The sequence below is a fragment of the Schistocerca cancellata genome, chromosome 2 (genome assembly GCF_023864275.1).
Source record: "Schistocerca cancellata isolate TAMUIC-IGC-003103 chromosome 2, iqSchCanc2.1, whole genome shotgun sequence".
In the NCBI taxonomy this organism is placed as follows: domain Eukaryota; kingdom Metazoa; phylum Arthropoda; class Insecta; order Orthoptera; family Acrididae; genus Schistocerca; species Schistocerca cancellata.
In genome coordinates this window covers 531,023,360-531,042,276 of record NC_064627.1, presented here as the reverse complement: position 1 = coordinate 531,042,276, position 18,917 = coordinate 531,023,360, and the positions used below count along the sequence as shown (strand labels likewise).

At 37.9% G+C, this 18,917-nt stretch overlaps 1 protein-coding gene across 1 annotated transcript in view; it reads left to right on the top strand.

Annotated features, from left to right (window-relative positions):
* Positions 1-18,917, top strand: part of LOC126162081 (Down syndrome cell adhesion molecule-like protein Dscam2) — a 131,342-nt gene that overhangs the window by 73,496 nt on the left and 38,929 nt on the right. Inside the window, exon 8 of the mRNA XM_049918355.1 lies at positions 2,721-2,897. Coding sequence (XP_049774312.1) covers positions 2,721-2,897 — 177 coding nt within the window. The remainder of the gene's footprint in view (positions 1-2,720; positions 2,898-18,917) is intronic.

Sequence of the window (18,917 nt, the reverse complement as noted above, 5' to 3'; positions counted from 1 at the left end):
CCTCTTACAAATTAAAAGTGCACAATAATATTCAATTAATATATTACCTGCTTAACTCATACAAATATGCTTACATTTGTCAGCACTCGAAAGATGTCCGACTATATACACTCAAGACAAAAGAGGAAGTGAAGACGACTAAAAAATTAACAAAAGAGCGTATCTTGTCGTCTCTTTAGATCACTTTGTTATATTTCTTTGCATTGCATTTCTTTGCATTTCTCGACAGAGAAATTATTGTTTTACAGCTACATGAAAAAAAAATTCAATTTATGAATGTCTCTTATTTATAAATATTGTTTTTTAAGTCTTTCCATAATATGGCACTGGGGACGCTATACCCCCCCCCCCCCCAACCCATCACACACACACACACACACACACACAAGGGCAGAGCACGGTGATTGGTGTATGTTGTGATACGTTGTCCTGCTGGCAATGGTGAGGGCTGACATATTTTAGTCTGCCCGGTGACTGGGCAGCTGTAATGGGTGGCTGGCCCGTGACGTCAGTGCAGTGCCAATGGGGCGGTGGCAGTGTCCATTGAGGTGGTGGTGGCTGGTGGTGCATCATCCAGTGATTGATCGCTGTGGTCGCGAGGTGTGAAAACCCTGCATGGTTGCAAGTAGATGCAGTGTGCCTAGCTGTAGAGTGATGTCATGTGGCAGGCATGCCCCAGAGCAAGGCACAGCTGTTGTCTGTGTGATGGTATCATGATGACTTGACGAGGGTCGTGGCGTGGCCGTAACAAGTGTGACATCACCTGGGTGACATACGGTACTGATGAAAAAAGTTTTGCATATCAGGACATCCCATCTTGATTTATACTGAAACTGAACTCGATTTCTAATATTGGATTTCTGCACTTGTCTACATAATGAATAGGTTTATTATATTTCAAGCACACGTTTCTGCTATCTTTTACCTGATGACTACGTTTACTACGTTTGAAGCATTCACTTGGTTTTCTCAAATTTTTATCTTCTAGATGAAGTATATTCTTAAAATTGTCATTTCCCTGTTGTTTACCTACCAGGAATGCCTTCCCCTTCATATCTTCCTTGTGATTTAGACATTTTTTCTTCTATCAACAATCTTGAGGTCCAATTTTATAATGTTTTTTGATCAGGATGTGTTAATTCTCATGCATTCAGAAATTATTTATTGTTTGTTGGTAACGCCAATAATAGTTTGTGGTTACCATAGAGTTCAAAATGTTTTCACCTTTATCCCACAAGCTATGTACTAGGTCTTCCAGCTGTAAATTATTGTAACCATGTCACTTGAGCCATCCTTTTTAAGTTGTACTATTGCTACTGGAGCATATTTATGCAAACTGAAAGTAGTCTGGTCCATATGACAGCTGAAGATTCACAGTTAATAATGTGTAGCAGTGACTTCTCTGCAGCTGATGTTCTGATAATTTTCTGGGCTACATTGACCATCTTTTTCCTCTCTGTAAGATCCTTTTCATATTCCTGCACTGCTGTAGCTTTGGTGTTGTCATTATACCTTAGTTTCATTTTTTGGCCTGTGATGAAATCCCAAGCTACCGTGGCACTTAAGGTTGTACATATTTGAAATTTCCAGGCCAGCTAGTTCTTGATGATTTTGAGCTTTGTAATTCTTGTTATTTCATTTTTCATTATTTTAAGGCTATATTTTCACTTGCACATAGTGGAGAAAACCTCAAAACTCCTTTCTCACACGTTTTTGATACTGTACCTGATGTTACATTTCATTTACATCACAGAAAACTTGTCACTCACTGATTATTGGGCCCATGACATGATAAAGGAACCACAGTGAAACAGCATGATTCTCACTGTAAGAAAATTACAATGTCTTATTCACAAAGTGGGTACAAAACATGATACACGCATTTCAAAAGGAAAGTGAGTTCACTGCATAAGTCCCAGATGGCAGCACAGTATAAGCAATTGGGAAGTGTAATAAATACAACTGCGATAGTACAACACTGTTTATAAATGTCAGAGAAACAAACAAAACATTTTAAATTGATTATTTCAAAACAAAGTATGCGCTGTATATTTGCAGCACAGAATCAATTGAAAAGCTCCAGTGCCTGCATGACCCATACATCAACCACCAATGATCTGGTGATGATAACATGTACTGATATGCATTTTATTATCATGCACTTGACTGTCACACTTATGGCCAATACACAGTATGAGCACATTCCAGTCATGTGATATGCCACCCACTCTAGTCATTGTGGTGACAGGAACACTCTTTATTGTACACAGTAACTCTTCTAATACAGTTGCTTATGAGTGTACATTAGCTGTTCTTCATTTTAAATTTAGACTTTTCATTACCAAAAATTTTTGATTTTAGTTTTCTGGAAGTGTTAAGATGTCCTATGTACAGGGTACCAAAGCAGGAACAAAATGAGGGAATAAGTTTCAATATTCATTCCTAATGCAAAACAAAATATAATGAAAGAAAAGTGTTCATCAGTCTACTTACTGATGTCGTTTATTTTGATAAGAGGTTCTGTGTGATCCATTCTGTTTCACATGCCGTAACTCCTCCTTTTTCTGTTCAAATTTTCAGTTCCTGAAGGAGGAACGTGTGTTTTTAAACAGTCAAGACTTAAGCTACTCTTTGGAATGTTAGTGTGATCTATGATGTGATTTCTCCCTCTTTCCATTGTTTATGATTCTCATTACTCTTGCCACTATATGTTGTTGCAGCCATTGTGGAGCCAGACTTAATAATTCATTCAGGTTACAAGTACAACCATTTTTATAATGACCTTGGTGTCATCATTCCAGTAATAACATCTTTGGTAACAGTCATAGTTGCTGGTATTGGAATATTTCTGTATTTTCGGAGAAAGCAAGAATCACTTCCTGACAATAAATTTGTAGGTAAGTAACACTATATTTTTTTTATTTTTACCTCTACTTACATTATAATATTATAGATTATTATTTATTCAGTCTTCTTAAAAATGTAGCACAATCTTGGTGACAAGTGATCATTCAGGCTTGCTTGAAATTTTAGGTTTTATGTCTGCCTGCGACTGTACCTCCAATAATAAAATACTTTATATAAGGTTATTAAAAGAATCAGATAAGAAAGCGAAAATAACTGTCCTAGTCATCAGTAAAATATGTGAAATAAATTGAATAATGCTCATCCAGTCAAATATTTGTGCAAGATGTTCCATATCCCACAATGAAAATGAAGCTTCAAGAATGTGAACAAATCTAAGTACTCATTAATAACGATAAGTAGCTGCCAAAAATCAGTTCTTTAAACATCTTAACAATTGTGCATCAATAACTGCAATATTATGCTTGGACTTTACCCTCTTTATTGAATGCAATATTATTAGAGGGAAAGCTGTTATTTTGAAAATGGCTGCTGCTTTTTCAGTCATTTATTTATTCATTCATCATTTTTTGTAGATTACACTACAAAGAAGAATCTCCAGGGATTTGAAACAAGAGAATATGGCAAACTGCCAATACTGGATCTGTACACCACACACTGTGAACTGTTTGTGCTTTCACTGAATAAGTTGTACATAGTAAAATTATAAGGGAAACCACTTCTTTTAAAAAAAAAAAAAAAAAAAAGCCATTGGCTCCTTAGTTATGTCAATTATTTGATGTTTCACTCTACTGCTAGCATAAAATTTACATAACCATATTAATATAGCATATAACATAATGGGGTAGATAAAAAATCTACTCACCAAAGGGCAGCAGGAGAAAACATATGTACAAAGTTAAGGAAATGTGCAAGCTTTTGGAGCCAGTTGCTCCTTCTTCTGGCAGAAGGACTGAAGGGGAAGGAAGAGGGATGAAGAAAAAGGATTGGTGAGGTTTAGGAAGTGGGAAGAGCTATGGGAAAGCTCCCAGAACCCAATGACAGGAGAGACTTACCAGACAGAATGAGAGGGAAAGCTAATTTTTGGAGACTGCACCAGGTGACATTTGAAAACCTGAGAGCTTAAAAGTGGAAGATGAGTAAAATCAAGACAGAGATTACTGACAAGTGCAAGAGTTAATAATAGCAGAAAGCTAAGTACTTTATATGTGGTAGAAATGGGAGAAGGAGGGGAGGGCCAAAATAGACAGATCAGAAAGTATAAGAGGAATAGTTACTGAGAAGAAATACTGACACCTACAAAATTAATGTAAATAAGGCCAGGTGGACATGTAATGCCAGTTCCCATTTGTGGAGATCTGAGTAGCTGGTGTCAGGGGGAAGAATCCAGATGGCATGTGTGGTGAAACAAGCACCAAAGTTACTACCATCACATTGTAGAGCATACTTTGCAAATACACTCTCTGCTTGTGCCTGCATATCCTAACTGATAACTTGGTTATAGTCATGTTAGTGTAAAAGGCTGCACAGTTTTTAAATTACAACTGGTATGTGACGTCTTTTCGCAGGTGGCTCTCCCTTTGATGGTAAATGTTTTGCCTGGTGCAGGGCTGGTATAGGTGGTGCTAGGAGGGTGCATAGAGCACATCTTAAAAGTAATAAGAGGGAATGGTCTCAGATGTAGGAGCCATAGAATAGTGAAATGGGTGCAGAAGGAGCTTAGGGTCTGACAAGGATATTGAAGGGATTGCTAGAGCAATGAAAATGTATTCTGGGTGTAGTAGGCAAAATTTCAGACGAAATAGATCTCATTTCAGGACATGATATTAGAAAGTCATAGCATTGTTGAAGTAGTTGATTAATACATTCAAGACCAGTAAACTGTTGAGTGAGAAGAACTGTACTCTTAACTTGTTTTTTCAAGAATTAGCAGTGCTAGGACTGGGTGTGGTGGTCAAGGAAATTTTCATTTGAACTAGGCTGGTGGGGTAATTATATCCAGTAAAGGCTGAAATGATAGTTGTAATGTATTGCTATAAAGAGTCAGCATATGAACAAATACTTTTTCCTCAAATACCTAGGCTGTATGGGATGGAATGTTTGACAAGAAAAGAATGGCAACTGTCAGTATCTAAGTACTGTTGTTGGTTAGCAGGTTTAATGTGAACAGAAGTGTCAGCTGACCCTTGGTGAGGATGAGATCAACTTCAAGGAAAGTGGCATGACTTCAAAATAGAACTATGTGAGATTTAGTTGAGAGAATGTTTCTAGAGACTGGAAATTTTTTAACAAATTAGTCTCACTATGGATCCATATAGGAAAGATTTCATCCATGTATCTAAACCAGGGGCTGAAGGCTAGTGAATCGCAGAAAATCCCCCTCCAAAGCAACCAATGAAAAGGTTGGCAAAGGAAGGAGCCATACTGGCTTCCATGGTTGTGCCCCTTATCTATATGTATGTCTGTCCCTCAAAGGGCCAGCTACAAATTTCTGTTCACATTAAACCTACTAACAAACAACCGTACTTAAATGTTGACAGTTGCCATCCTTTCCATGTCAGATGTCCCCTACCATATGGACTTCACATTTTAGGATAAAGTATTTGTTCATATGCCGACTCTTTGCAGAAATACACCAACATACTCACCTCAGCCTTCAGTGGATGAAATTACCCTACCAGTCTAGTTCAGAAGCAGATTTCCAGGGTTATCAAATCCAATCCTGGTACTGCTGATCCATTATAAAACAACTTGTGAGTACACCTCTTGCCACTCAATACTATCCTGGTCTTGATTGTATTAATTAATTACTTCATCATGGCTATGACTTCCTAAAATCATGCCCTGAAATGAGATCCATTCTGTCTGAAATATTGCCCACCATACCCAGAATAGCTTTTCATCCCCTATCCTGAATCTCTGTAATATCCTTGTCAGATCCTGTGCTCATTCTGCATCTGTTACCCTATCCAGTGGCTCCTGCTGCTGTGACCATCCCCACTGCAAGATTTGCCCCATGCATCCTCTTGCCATCAACTATACCGGCCCTGTAACAGGTAAAGCATATATCATCAAAAAGAGAGCCACCTGTGAAACAACACATGCTGTGTAGCAGCTGTTGTGTAAAAACTGTTCGACGTTCTACATTGGTATAACTACCATCAAGTTATCAGTTGGGATGAATGACCGTAGACAGAGGGTGCATACTGGAAACACACATTACCCTGTTGCAGAGCATGCTCTACAACACAACACTCATGACGTTGGTACCTGTTTCAGCACACTTGTCCTCTGGATTCTTCCCCCTGATGCCAGCTTCTGAGAACTTAGCAGGGTAGAATGGATGTTACAACATGTCCTTGGTTCTCAACACCCACCTGGTCTAATTTACATTAATTTCTTAGGTCTTGGCATTTATTCTCAGTAACCATTCCTTTCTTCACTCCCATATAGTTTTCTCTATCTTATATTTTCTGACCTGTCTATTCCAGCCCTCTTCTCCTTCTCCCCTATCTCTACCACATGTAATGTGCTTAGCTTTCTGCTCTTATTAACTCTTGCATGCTGTTTTGACTGTAATCTCTGTCTTATTTTTGCCCTATCTTTCACTTTTAAGTGCTCAGGTTTTCAAATATCATCTGGTGCAAAAATGAAACCCAAAGATAATAGGCAGGGCACCAATGTGTTAAAATCAGTTTTTTCTTGTTAGGAGAGAGGAAGATAATAGTTCTGGGCAGATTTCTCTCCTTTACATCCAGAAAGGACGAGAAGACTCAGCAAGTATACCGAATCTTTGAGAAAATCATGTAATGCCATCATTGTGACTGAAAGTACTATTATTCAACGAGCAAAAAAATTACTCAGAACAAAGTGGTTTGGATGTCTCCAATCATACCAGGTTTTTTTTTTTTAATTCATTACTTTATACATTAGAGAACATTCAGTAATTCAGCATGCAGATATACTATACCATTAGTTGAAATTAGCCATCAAAGATGGCATTTTGTGTGGCTGAGAAGTAGAATAAGTTGAATAACTCTCGCTGAAAGTGGATAATGGCTCTCTTAATGTGACAGTGTTGCCTGCTGAACCATAGCGGCCATTTATACAGGATAGGAATATACAAAATTTGAGTAAAGACTTTATGTTGGTAACAATAATATTTCTTTACTAAACTAAAACCTCTTCTCACCTAGACACTTAAGTAAGTCTCTTGAGTTATTAACATCCAACTGGTATGTCTTTCAGACTGCTTGAACTTTCATAATCTCAACTTGTAACATGGTGATTTTTATGCTTCGTACAATGTGAAACTAGGAAATTACCAGCTAGAGTCTGTAGACAGTTTTCCATCCCTCAGAAGTACGAAGGAGGTTTGAAAAGTTCTCGGAATCACCATGAGACATCAGCACTAGTGCAACAAGTTGTTCACATGATTTTCATTGGACTATTGCCTGTAAACACATATACCATACCAGTGCTCTTGGAAGAGAGCTGTGGTGGTGATGTGACTTTGTTGCTGTACCTGCTTAGTGATTTGTGAAGATGGAAAAAGTCGAGATTCGAGCAGTGATTAAGTACTTTGTAAAGAAAGGTATTAAAGCAAAGGGCATTCATGCCAATTTCCAGAATACACTTGGGGACTATGCTCCTTCATATTCAACTGTTTCCAAGTGGACAAATGAATTTAAATTTGGTCGGGAGAGTTTTGATGATGATCCACACAGTGGTCGGCCAGAAATTACTGCAAAAGTACAAAAAATGGTCATGGAGGATTGCCAATTGAAAGTGCATGAAATTGCTCATGCTTTCCAGATGTCATCTGAAAGGGTATATCACATTTTAACTGAAGAATTAGAAATGAAAAATACTAGCTTCAAGATGGGTGCCATGACTCTTGATGCTGGATTAAAAACATGTGCCATCGCCATGGCAAAATTACTCAAAATAAGGTATGGATTGTTGCCACACTGGCCTTATTCACCTGATATGGCTCTGTCAGACTTCCATCTCTTCCCAAAACTGAAAGCTTTTCTTGGTGGATGAAGATTCACTTCAAAGGAAGAATTGATAGCTGGAGTTGATAACTATTTTGCAGGCCTGGAGGAAACTCATTTTCAGGAGGGGATCAAGGCACTGTAACATCATTGGACCAAGTGCATTAGTCTACGAGGACATTACATTTAAAAATAAAAAAGGTTCAGTGATGTAAGTACTCTTTTTGTATTCTGTTCTGAGAGATTTTCAAACCAACCTTGTATAATGTCCAGGGAAAATGTGATAAAACACAAGATCACCAACAGACAGCAAAGTGGAGCTGCATTCTATCAACAAGTGAGGACCCTTTTATGGGATCACAAGATTTCAGAAAAAGCACAATTAGTAATGTCTAACAGCAACTCCTTACTAATACTGACCTACGGTGTCAAAGCATGTGCCCTCACAAAGAGAGACATCATGGCTCCAGGCATAAGAAAAGAAATTCCTCAGATCCACCATCCAAAAGACTAATTGTAAAATGGATAGGCTAAGGAGTGAGGAATGAGCAATTCCCTGCCCAATTATCAGTCTGAATAAAGATGCATGGACGCCCCTTATTGCATAATCATCTTTGTTCTCATCCTTATGTCACAGAACCTTAATATCTTTAAACCCCACATCTTTATATTGTCACTGTTAGCATATTTATCTGAATTTGGTTGCAAGACACTTACAGGCATACTGGATTCCTCTACAACATTCAAACCACATTTCATTTCTTTCCACCAGACTGGATCTAATGTCTCACAGATTTCTTGTAATTTATTATGATTACTAAACACTGCTGTAGTGATTCTATGTTGCCCTTAATATTATCAGTACATTTCACTATTCTCTTCTTAACCTCACAAGTGTACACCTCTCAGCTGACATAAACAGGTAATCTCCGACTTTCATGTACTACCCTATCAATCTCTTGGTGTCCCTGGCTGTTTTATAATTGTTCCCTTCTTCTGATGCTTCCTCTTTAAGCTTTACATATATCATTCCAACCAACTCTACACTAAAAATAATCTCACTTCTTATTTCATCATCAAAACCATTGATGAAATCTTTATCATTATCTGACACAAATTCTTCACTATCTTCCTCATACTCATTTGAAATGTTCTCATCTCATACCTCATCACAAATACTTCCAGTAACTTCTCCTCCCCTCTAGTGTATGTTTATTAGATCTGCCAGCTTTCATTTCAGAAATAACAGGCTTGCTTTTTATTTCCATTGCTTCATAATTCATTAACTTGTTTATACCACTCTCATCAAAGCTGTGATCAATTAATTCTTTGTCCCCAAAAATTAATTTTTATCTCACTATACAGATTTGTTACAGCTTCTGCATCCAGATCTGGTTGTCTGTTCTGTGTTACATTAGCTTCTCACTCTCCACAGCCATCAACCTTCATGACTTTCCAAAACTCTCTGTTAAAATGAACTCTATTCATCTGATATGTACCTCTACTTCGCTATCTGAAGGGATGCACATCTCTGCCCTCCTGTTGTCTCTTTCTATAATACCTAGCCTGAGTTTTATTGCTTCTTTTTTGCACCAAACTGACTGGCTGTCAGTGGGAAAACCCTCCATTTTCCTGAACATTTCCTCTATTGTCTTATCTCTTAGTTTTATGTGATCTATTATTGTCTTCTCGCGCCCTATTCCCATCATTGGTATATTTCTAACTCATAGTCTGTTTCTAACCCATAGTCTGTTCCTAACCCATGGTCTACTCCTATTGTCAAATTCTTTACTTCCAATCCTTTTCCCATCATTTCACTGAAGTTCCCTTATGTTACCCCTTCATGATAATCATTTCTGTAATTGTTTATATCTCTTCTCCCATTATTTCTCCAATTATATTTTTGTTCCAACACCTGTGCTGAAATCCACCATTCCCATTGTGATTAAAACTCTGTCTATTATTTCTCTCTAATACTCTATCTAGTACAACATATTTTGAAAACCCATCAGTAATTTCATCAGGTCCATAAACTAACCCTCACTGTACTTTCCCTGGTAATCTCCTCTTCAAACCAACTATCTTTGTAAGGTCATCAAAAGGTGGAACAATCTCCTCATTTGTTTTTCACAGTACTCTTTCTTGTTCCCATGGCCTTCTTTGTTACTCAGTCCATTTAAAATTAACTTTTAATTCTATCCTGCTTAGTTTCTGAGCAAAATTTACTTGGAAAACTCTTCTCAGAATCACCACATGTCATTTCTGTGTTAATATTTTGTTTGCCTATGAAAGAACTTCCCCATGCAAAAACTTTTTTACAAACTTCATTTTAAGAACATCAGTCATACCAAAAACAAAATTATCATGATAATGATGTATAAAAACAATTGGGTGAAGCATATCATGCCCCGCAAAACTTTTGTATGAGTGTTGGCCCACAAAATGCTGTTGTTACTAATATAACTTTTTACAACAAAATTTTCCTCAATTCAGTTACTTTTTTGCTAATATTACATCATTACAGGCTACATCTTTGTTGCTAGCTACAGATTTCTTTACATACACAACCTTTGTGTTAATTTCAGAGATTTTGTTATCTGCATTAGTTTCTAGTTTTTGAAATTTTTGTTACGTTTCCCACATCTTTTGTCTAATTTCACACTGTAAATTATGGTGACTCTGTTTTATTACACTATGTACAATTTTAAACAATGTAAAATCTAGGATGGAATAATGATAATATTATGAAACTGCTACTCACCATATAATGGAGATGTTGAGTCACAGACAGGGACAACAAAAAGACTGCCAAACAAATAACCTTTTAGCCAAAAGGTATTCTTCTGAATTAGATAATATAGACACACACATTCATGTGAACACAACTCACACATACATGTCCACTGCCTCTGACTGTTGAGGCAAGACTACGACCAACAGTGAATGATGGGAGAAGCAATCTGGGAGATGGGGTAAGGAGAAAAAAAAATGGTTCAAATTGCTCAGAGCACTATGGGACTTAACTTCTAAAGTCATCAGTCCCCTAGAACTTTGAACTACTTAAACCTAACTAAGCTAAGGACATCACACACATCCATGCCCAAGGCAGGATTCGAACCTGCGAGCATAGCGGTCATGCGGTTCCAGACTGTAGCGCCTAGAACTGCTCAGCCGGCTGGCCGATAAGGAGAAGCCTGGGATGGGAGGAGTAAGGGTAGCAGAGTAGGGGTGAGGGTCGGTAGGGTGCTGTTTGTGCGAGCATACAGAGATGAGCTGGGGAGATTGTAGGGTAGCTAGGTGCAGTTGAGAGGCTAGACAAGGGGGAGGGGGGGGGGGGAGTGGAAAAAGAGAGAAGTACAAAGATTGTCAGTGGTGGAACGAAGGCTGTGTAGTGCTGGAGTGGCAACAGGGAAGAGGAGAGGTGGACGAATGACAGTGACTAACGAAAGTTGAGGCCAGGTTATCTGTACATAGCATACATTGTAGGGAGATTTCCCATCTGTGCAATTCAGAAAAGCTGTTTTTGGTAGGAAGGATCCAGATGGCACAGACCATAAAGTGGTCATTTAAGTAAAAAGTGTTGTGTTGGGTAGTGTGCTGTGTAACTAGGTGGTGCAGCTGTTTCTTGGCCACATTTTGTCAGTGGCCATTCATGTGAGCAGACAGCTTGTTGACTGATATGCCCATATCAAATGCAGCACATTGATTGCAACTTAGCATGTAGATCACATGACTGGTTTTGCAGGTAGCCCGGCCTTTTATGGGATAGCTGATGCTTGTGAGCAGACTGGAGTAATTGGCAGTGGGAGGATGTATGGAACAGGTCTTGCATCTAGGTCTACAACAGGGATATGAACCTTGAGGCAAGAGGCTGGGAGAGGGGTGGAGGAGGGATGGATGAGGATATTGTGTAGGTTTGATGGGCAGCAGAATACCACTGTGGGAGGGGAGGGAAGGATAGCAGGTAGGACTATCCATCATTCCCACCCCTTCCACTGTGGTATCCAGTCACTCACCAAACCCACAGTCTTTTTATTTCTCTCCTCCCCCCCCCCCTGTCCCACCTCCCCTACATTGTATCTAACATCTAATTTCCCAGCTGCACTTAACTGCCCTAACCTCTCCCCATCTCGTCCCTGTATACTCCCACAAGCAGCACTTTACTGTACCCCACTCCTACACTGCTATCCCTGCCGCTCCCCACCCCAGCCTCCTCCGTAGCCCCACCATGTATATTGTTTCTCTCATCATGCACTGTTGCTCACAGTCTGGCCTCAGCAGCCAAAGACAGTGGTCAGGTTTGGGAGAGTTTTGTTTGTGTGAATATGTGTATGTATGTTGTCTTTAGAGTAGATTAGATTAGATTTACTTTCATTTCAATTGATCCATAGTGGGGAGGTCCTTCAGGTTGTGGAACATGTCAGAAAAACAATAATACATGACAAATATTTACAATTGAAATAAATAAGCTGATGTACCTTGCACAGGTCCCAAGTGAAATGATTGTCATTTTTTTAAATGAACACTGTATGAAGGAATCATTTTACAAACACTGATGCACTGAATTTAAAATAAATAAAAAGTTTTTGTTTATTTATAAGGTAATAAACATGTAATAGAACTACTACACTACTTATTTACAATGAACATATTACTGCACTGAAATGGTGCAGAAGTTAGATTGTACTTACAGTTAGATTGCACTTACACACACACACACACACACACACACACACACACACACACACACATGTGCACACACACACACACACACACACACACACACACACACACACACACACACTTATTTACAATGCACACATTACTGCACTGAAATGATGCAGAAGTTATATATACAAATCAGTTGGTTCTACTGAGAAATTTATCAAAGGAGTAGAAGGAGTTGGCCACCAATAAATCCTCTAGGCTTTTCTTAAACTGAATTTCATTAGCTGTTAAGCTTTTTATGGTCACTGGCAAGTTACTGAAAATATGTGTTCCTGAATAATGCACACTTTTTTGTACAACACTAAGTGACTTTCAATCCTTGTGAGGATTATTCTTATTTCTAGTGTTGATTCCATGAATTGAGCTGTCAGTTTAAAAAAGTGATATATTTTTAATGACAAATTTCATTAAGGAATAAATACATTTGAGGAAGTGGAAAAAATGGTCAATAGATTGCAGTGCAATAAAGCGGCTGGTGTGGATGAAATTAAGTCGGAACTCATCAAATACAGTGGAATGTCAGGTCTTAAATGGCTACACAGGATAATTGAAATGGCCTGGGAGTCGGGACAGGTTCCATCAGACTGGACAAAAGCAGTTATCACACCAATCTTTAAACATGGAAACAGAAAAGATTGTAACAACTACAGAGGTACGGTATCTCTTTAATCAGCGTGGTGGGTAAAATCTTCGCAGGTATTGTTGAAAGGAAAGTGCAAGTATTAGTTGAGGACCAATTGGATGAAAATCAGTGTGGGTTTAGGCCTCTTAGATGTTGTCAGGACCAGATCTTTAGCTTACGGCAAATAATGGAGAAGTGTTATGAGTGGAACAGGGAATTGTATCTATGCTATTTAGAAAAGGCATATGACCGGGTTCCTAGGAGGAAGTTATTGTTTGTTCTACAAGATTATGGAATAGGAGGCAAACTTTTGCAAGCAATTAAAGGTCTTTACATGGATAGTCAGGCAGCAGTTAGAGTTGATGGTAAATTGAGTTCATGGTTCAGAGTAGTTTCAGGGGTAAGACAAGGCTGCAACCTGTCTCCACTGTTGTTCATATTATTTATGGATCATATGTTGAAAACAGAAGACTGGCTGGGTGAGATTAAGATATGTGAACACAAAATAAGCAGTCTTGCATATGCGGATGACTTAGTTGTGATGGCAGATTCGATTGAAAGTTTGCAAAGTAATATTTCAGAGCTAGATCAGAAATGTAAGGACTATGGTATGAAGATTAGCATCTCCAAAACGAAAGTAATGTCAGTGGGAAAGAAATATAAACGGATTGAGTGCCAAATAGGAGGAACAAAGTTAGAACAGGTGGACGGTTTCAAGTACTTAGGATGCATATTCTCACAGGATGGCAACATAGTGAAAGAACCTGAAAGCGAGGTGTAGCAAAGCTAATGAAGTGAGCGCTCAGCTATGATCTACTCTCTTCTGCAAGAAGGAAGTCAGTACCAAGACTAAGTTATCTGTGCACCGTTCAATCTTTCGACCAACTTTGTTGTATGGGAGCGAAAGCTGGGTGGACTCAGGTTACCTTATCAACAAGGTTGAGGTTACGGATATGAAAGTAGCTAGGATGATTGCAGGTACTAGTAGATGGGAACAATGGCAGGAGGGTGTCCACAATGAGGAAATCAAAGAAAAACTGGGAATGAACTCTATCGATGTAGCAGTCAGGGTGAACAGGCTTAGATGGTGGGGTCATGTTACGCGCATGGGAGAAGCAAGGTTACCCAAGAGACTCATGGATTCAGCAGTAGAGGGTAGGAGGAGTCGGGGCAGACTGAGGAGAAGGTACCTGGATTCGGTTAAGAATGATTTTGAAGTAATAGGTTTAACATCAGAAGAGGCACCAATGTTAGCACTGGATAGGGGATCATGGAGGAACTGTATAAGGGGGGCTATGCTCCAGACTGAACGCTGAAAGGCATAATCAGTCTTAAATGATGATGATGATGATGATAAATATATTGGGAAGTAGTAGTTAGAATCCCTAGTTCCCTAAAGAGGCTTCTGCAGGATGTTCTTGAGTTCACACCACATATAACTCTTACTGCATGTATTTGTGCCCAGAAAACTTTAGCTTGGCTTGATGAATTACCCCAAAAAATAATCCCATATGACATTATGGAATGAAAGTAAGCATAGTATGCCAGCTTTTTCATTTTTATATCTCCTATGTCTGATACAATTCGCGTTGCAAACAGAGATTTGTTAAGACACATCAACAGTTCTGTGGTGTGCTCCTCCCAGTTGAATTTATTATCTAGCTGTAATCCCAAGAATTTAACACTTCACTTCTTCTATCTGCTTGTCATTGTATGTTAGGCATATACTCGTGGGACACCCCTTACTAGTTCTGAAAGGCATTTAGTGTGTTTTTTCAAAGTTTAATGACAAAGAATTGGCTAGGAACCAGTGATTAATGTCCACAAATATTTTATTATCCAATCTTTCTAAGACTACACTTGATTTGCTATTTATTGCAATGTTTGTATCATCGGCAAACAAAATGAACTTGGCATCTGCTAATGTTACTGATGAAAGGTCATTGATATACACAAAAAAAGTAAGGGTCCTAAAACGGAACCATGTGGGACCCCACATGTAATTAGTTCCCAGTTGTATGATGCCTGACAGCTTAATACATGTTTCTTTCCTAATAACACCTTTTGTTTCCTGCCAGAGATATAAGATTTGAGCCATTTTGCAGCATTTCCTTTTACACTATAATATTCTAATTTACTTAAAAGGATATTGTGATATACACAGTCAAATGCCTTTGACAGATCACAAAATATACCAGTTGCCTGCAATTTTTTGTCTAATGAATTAAACACATTTTCACTGTAAGTGTAGATAGCCTTCTCAATATCAGAACCCTTTAGAAATCCGAACTGTGACTTTGACAGTATGTTATTTGAGATAAGATGGTTATAAAGCCAATTGTACATTACTTTTTCTAAAATTTTTGAGAATTCTGGCAAAAGTGAAATTGGATGGAAATTTGATGCTATTTCTTTATCTCCCTTATTAAACAGTGGCTTAACTTCAGCATATTTCATCCATTCAGGAAGTATTCCACTTATAAATGACTGGTTACACAGACAGCTTAATGTATTACTTAACTAAGAATCACATTCTTTAATTAACTTTGTTAATATTTCATCATACCCACTACATGTTTTTGATTTTAAATATTTTATGATGGACATCATTTCTGCTGGGTTAGTGAGGGTTAAGTTCATATTATGGAAGTTACTTGAAATGTCCGGTCTGAGGTATTCCATAGCATCATCTACAAAACCTGACAACCCCATCTTTTCAGTAACAGTTATAAAATGTTTGTTAAAAAGTTCTGCAAAACTATACACATCTGTCACCAATGTATCATTTACTGATTCAGAGCAAGGCATTTTGGCTGAAATTACTTGTTTGGCAGTCTTTATGTTGTGCCTGTCTGTTACTCAACACCTCCACTACAAGGTGAGTAGAAATCGACATTTTTCATAATATGTACAATTTTCAGATGTTTCTCACAAGGGAACCTCCCCATCGCACCCCCCATCAGATTTAGTTATAAGATGGCACAGTGGATAGGCCTTGAAAAACCGAACACAGATCAATTGAGAAAACAGGAAGAAGTTGTGTGGAACTATGAAAAAAATAAGCAAAATATACAAACTGAGTAGTCCATGTTGAAGATAGTCAACATCAAGGAGAGTGTAAGCTCAGGAGCACTGTGGTCCCGTGGTTAGCGTGAGAAGCTGCGGAACGAGAGGTCCTTGGTTCAAGTCTTCCATCGAGCAAAAAGTTTAATTTTTTATTTTCAGACAATTATTATCTGCCTGTCATCACATTTTCAGGAGTGATTATCACATCCACAAGAAAACCTAAATTGAGCAAGGTAGAAGAATCTTTTTGTCCCATTTGCCAAGTGTACAAGTTACGTGGGTCGACAACATATTCCTGTCATGTGACGCATATGCCATCACCAGTGTCGTTTAGAATATATCAGACGTGTTTTCCTGTGGAGGAATCGGTTGACCTATGACCTTGCGATCAAATGTTTTTGGTTCCCATTGGAGAGGCACGTCCTTTTGTCTACTAATCGCACGGTTTTGCGGTGCGGTCGCAAAACACAGACACTAAACTTATTACAGTGAACGGAGACGTCAATGAACGAAAGGACAGATCATAACTTTGTGAAAATAAAGAAAGTAAACTTTTCACTCGAGGGAAGACTTGAACCAAGGACCGCTCGTTCCGCAGTTGCTCATGCTAACCACGGGACCACGGCACTCCTGAGCCTTCACCGTCCTTGATGTTGCCTATCTTGCACATGGACTACTCAGTTCGTATATTTTGCTTATTTTTTTTCATAGTTCCGCGCAACTTCTTCCTGTTTTCTCAATTGATCTGTGTTCAGTTTTTCAAGGCCTATCCACTGTGCCAAGTTATAACTAAATCTGAGGGGGGTGCGATGGGGAGGTTCCCTTGTCAGTTTGGTCAGTCTTGTCTTGGAGATTTGACTCTGTTTAACCAATTCCGAAGTCAACTGAACCTACCTGAGTGTCAGTCTCTTTCTTTTGAAAATCTCATTACATAAACTCTTTTACTTCATTATTAGTAGTATCAGTTTTACCACCCAAGTCTTTATTTAAATCATTTTTATTGCATCATTTCTGCCATGCAGGTCTTTATTCTGGTTTGTAAATTGTCCTATCATAAAAATTTTTATTTGTTCAGATAATCATTGTTACAACAAAAATTTATCAATAATCAGAATCTCTAAATTGAATGCTCGTACTACTAGCATTTTTGGCCACTGCTCTCTCAGTATGACTCTGATTAAGTTCCACATTAGTGTCTACTATTATCGCTGCTTTGTTAAGACTCTCATCACTTAAACCCAGCCCTGTTCAACTAATGGTAATTCACTTTGGTTTTTCATATTCAGCACAGTCCAAATACAACACAACCTACAAATAAGTATTTCGTATGACCTATCAGATCACAACCAAGCAAACAAAAGAAAAATATAGGGTACTTTACTTTTGTGTCCACATTGGTGAGGTCCTATAGGATAATTCCAGTTATTCACTTTATTTCATTTCTTGTTCATCCATTCACAATCTTGGACTGTATTGCAGTTTTTGGCATCTGTGGCTCCTATAGTCCTCGAAATTTTATATTTGTAATTTCATAACAAAACAAAACCTGAAACTTAACAGAGTTTAGAACATCAATCTTGGTTTTCTCAGATGGATGCCACTTCCTCCATCAAATAAAAACATTGTGTAGCTTATTCAATCTCTTATAACATTCTGTTGTTAACACAATTTACTTAACTTTACAATTACATATTTTCTTTGTCAATGGGAATAACCTCATTACAATCAATTGTGCATATTGTCCTGTGGCTCTGCATCATCTCAAGTTTCATTTCAGGAATTATAACTACTTAAGAACAGATCTGGCTCACAATTTTAAAATAAAAGATCTTTTATTTTTGAACCATTTCACACAGTCATATGACACAGACTGGGCATCAGAAAAATATGGAGAAGATTGTCTGACTGTCATTACATCAGTGTTACTTAAATACTTCTACAGTAATCAAATTCAAGAAAAAGCATTTTTTTAACAAGATACTTTTTACAATTTCAAGTTAATTAATTACATGAAACCAAATATGACTTTAAAATGTAACTGGATAGATAAAATACATATTCACCAAGCAGTGGCAGGAGAACAACACATATAAGGGTATTATAGTTTGCAAGCTTTCAGGGCTGTGGCTCCGTTTTGTGGAAGTAAGGCTGAAGGGGAAGGAAGAGGTGTGAAGGACAACAAATGATGAGGTTTAGGAAAAGGGGCACAGTTCAGAAAAAAATATGATGTTAGTCCCAGTATTACATAAACACTTTTGTATGACAATAATTCCAGTGAAACTTCAAATATGACACACTGAAATAAATAACATTCTCCATTAACTATTTGTTTTGCTTTTACATAATATTTTAGAATAATTGCAATGTATATCATGTTGCTAACACGAATTACAGAAGTAATTACACTCTACAACCTGCAAAAAATGTCCATTTCTTTACTCTCTTTATCTGCAGGTTATGTAAATGTAATGTTTACACTATACTATTAACATTGTAATTTCCATAAGTAGTACATTTGAAAAGTGACATTGTTTGTGAGTCAAAATTGTTTTAAAAAGTGATACACAATTTTAAAAAACTGGTTCAAAATAACACCAAATATATGATCAGACTTCTTTAGTTGGGTTATGTAACAAATA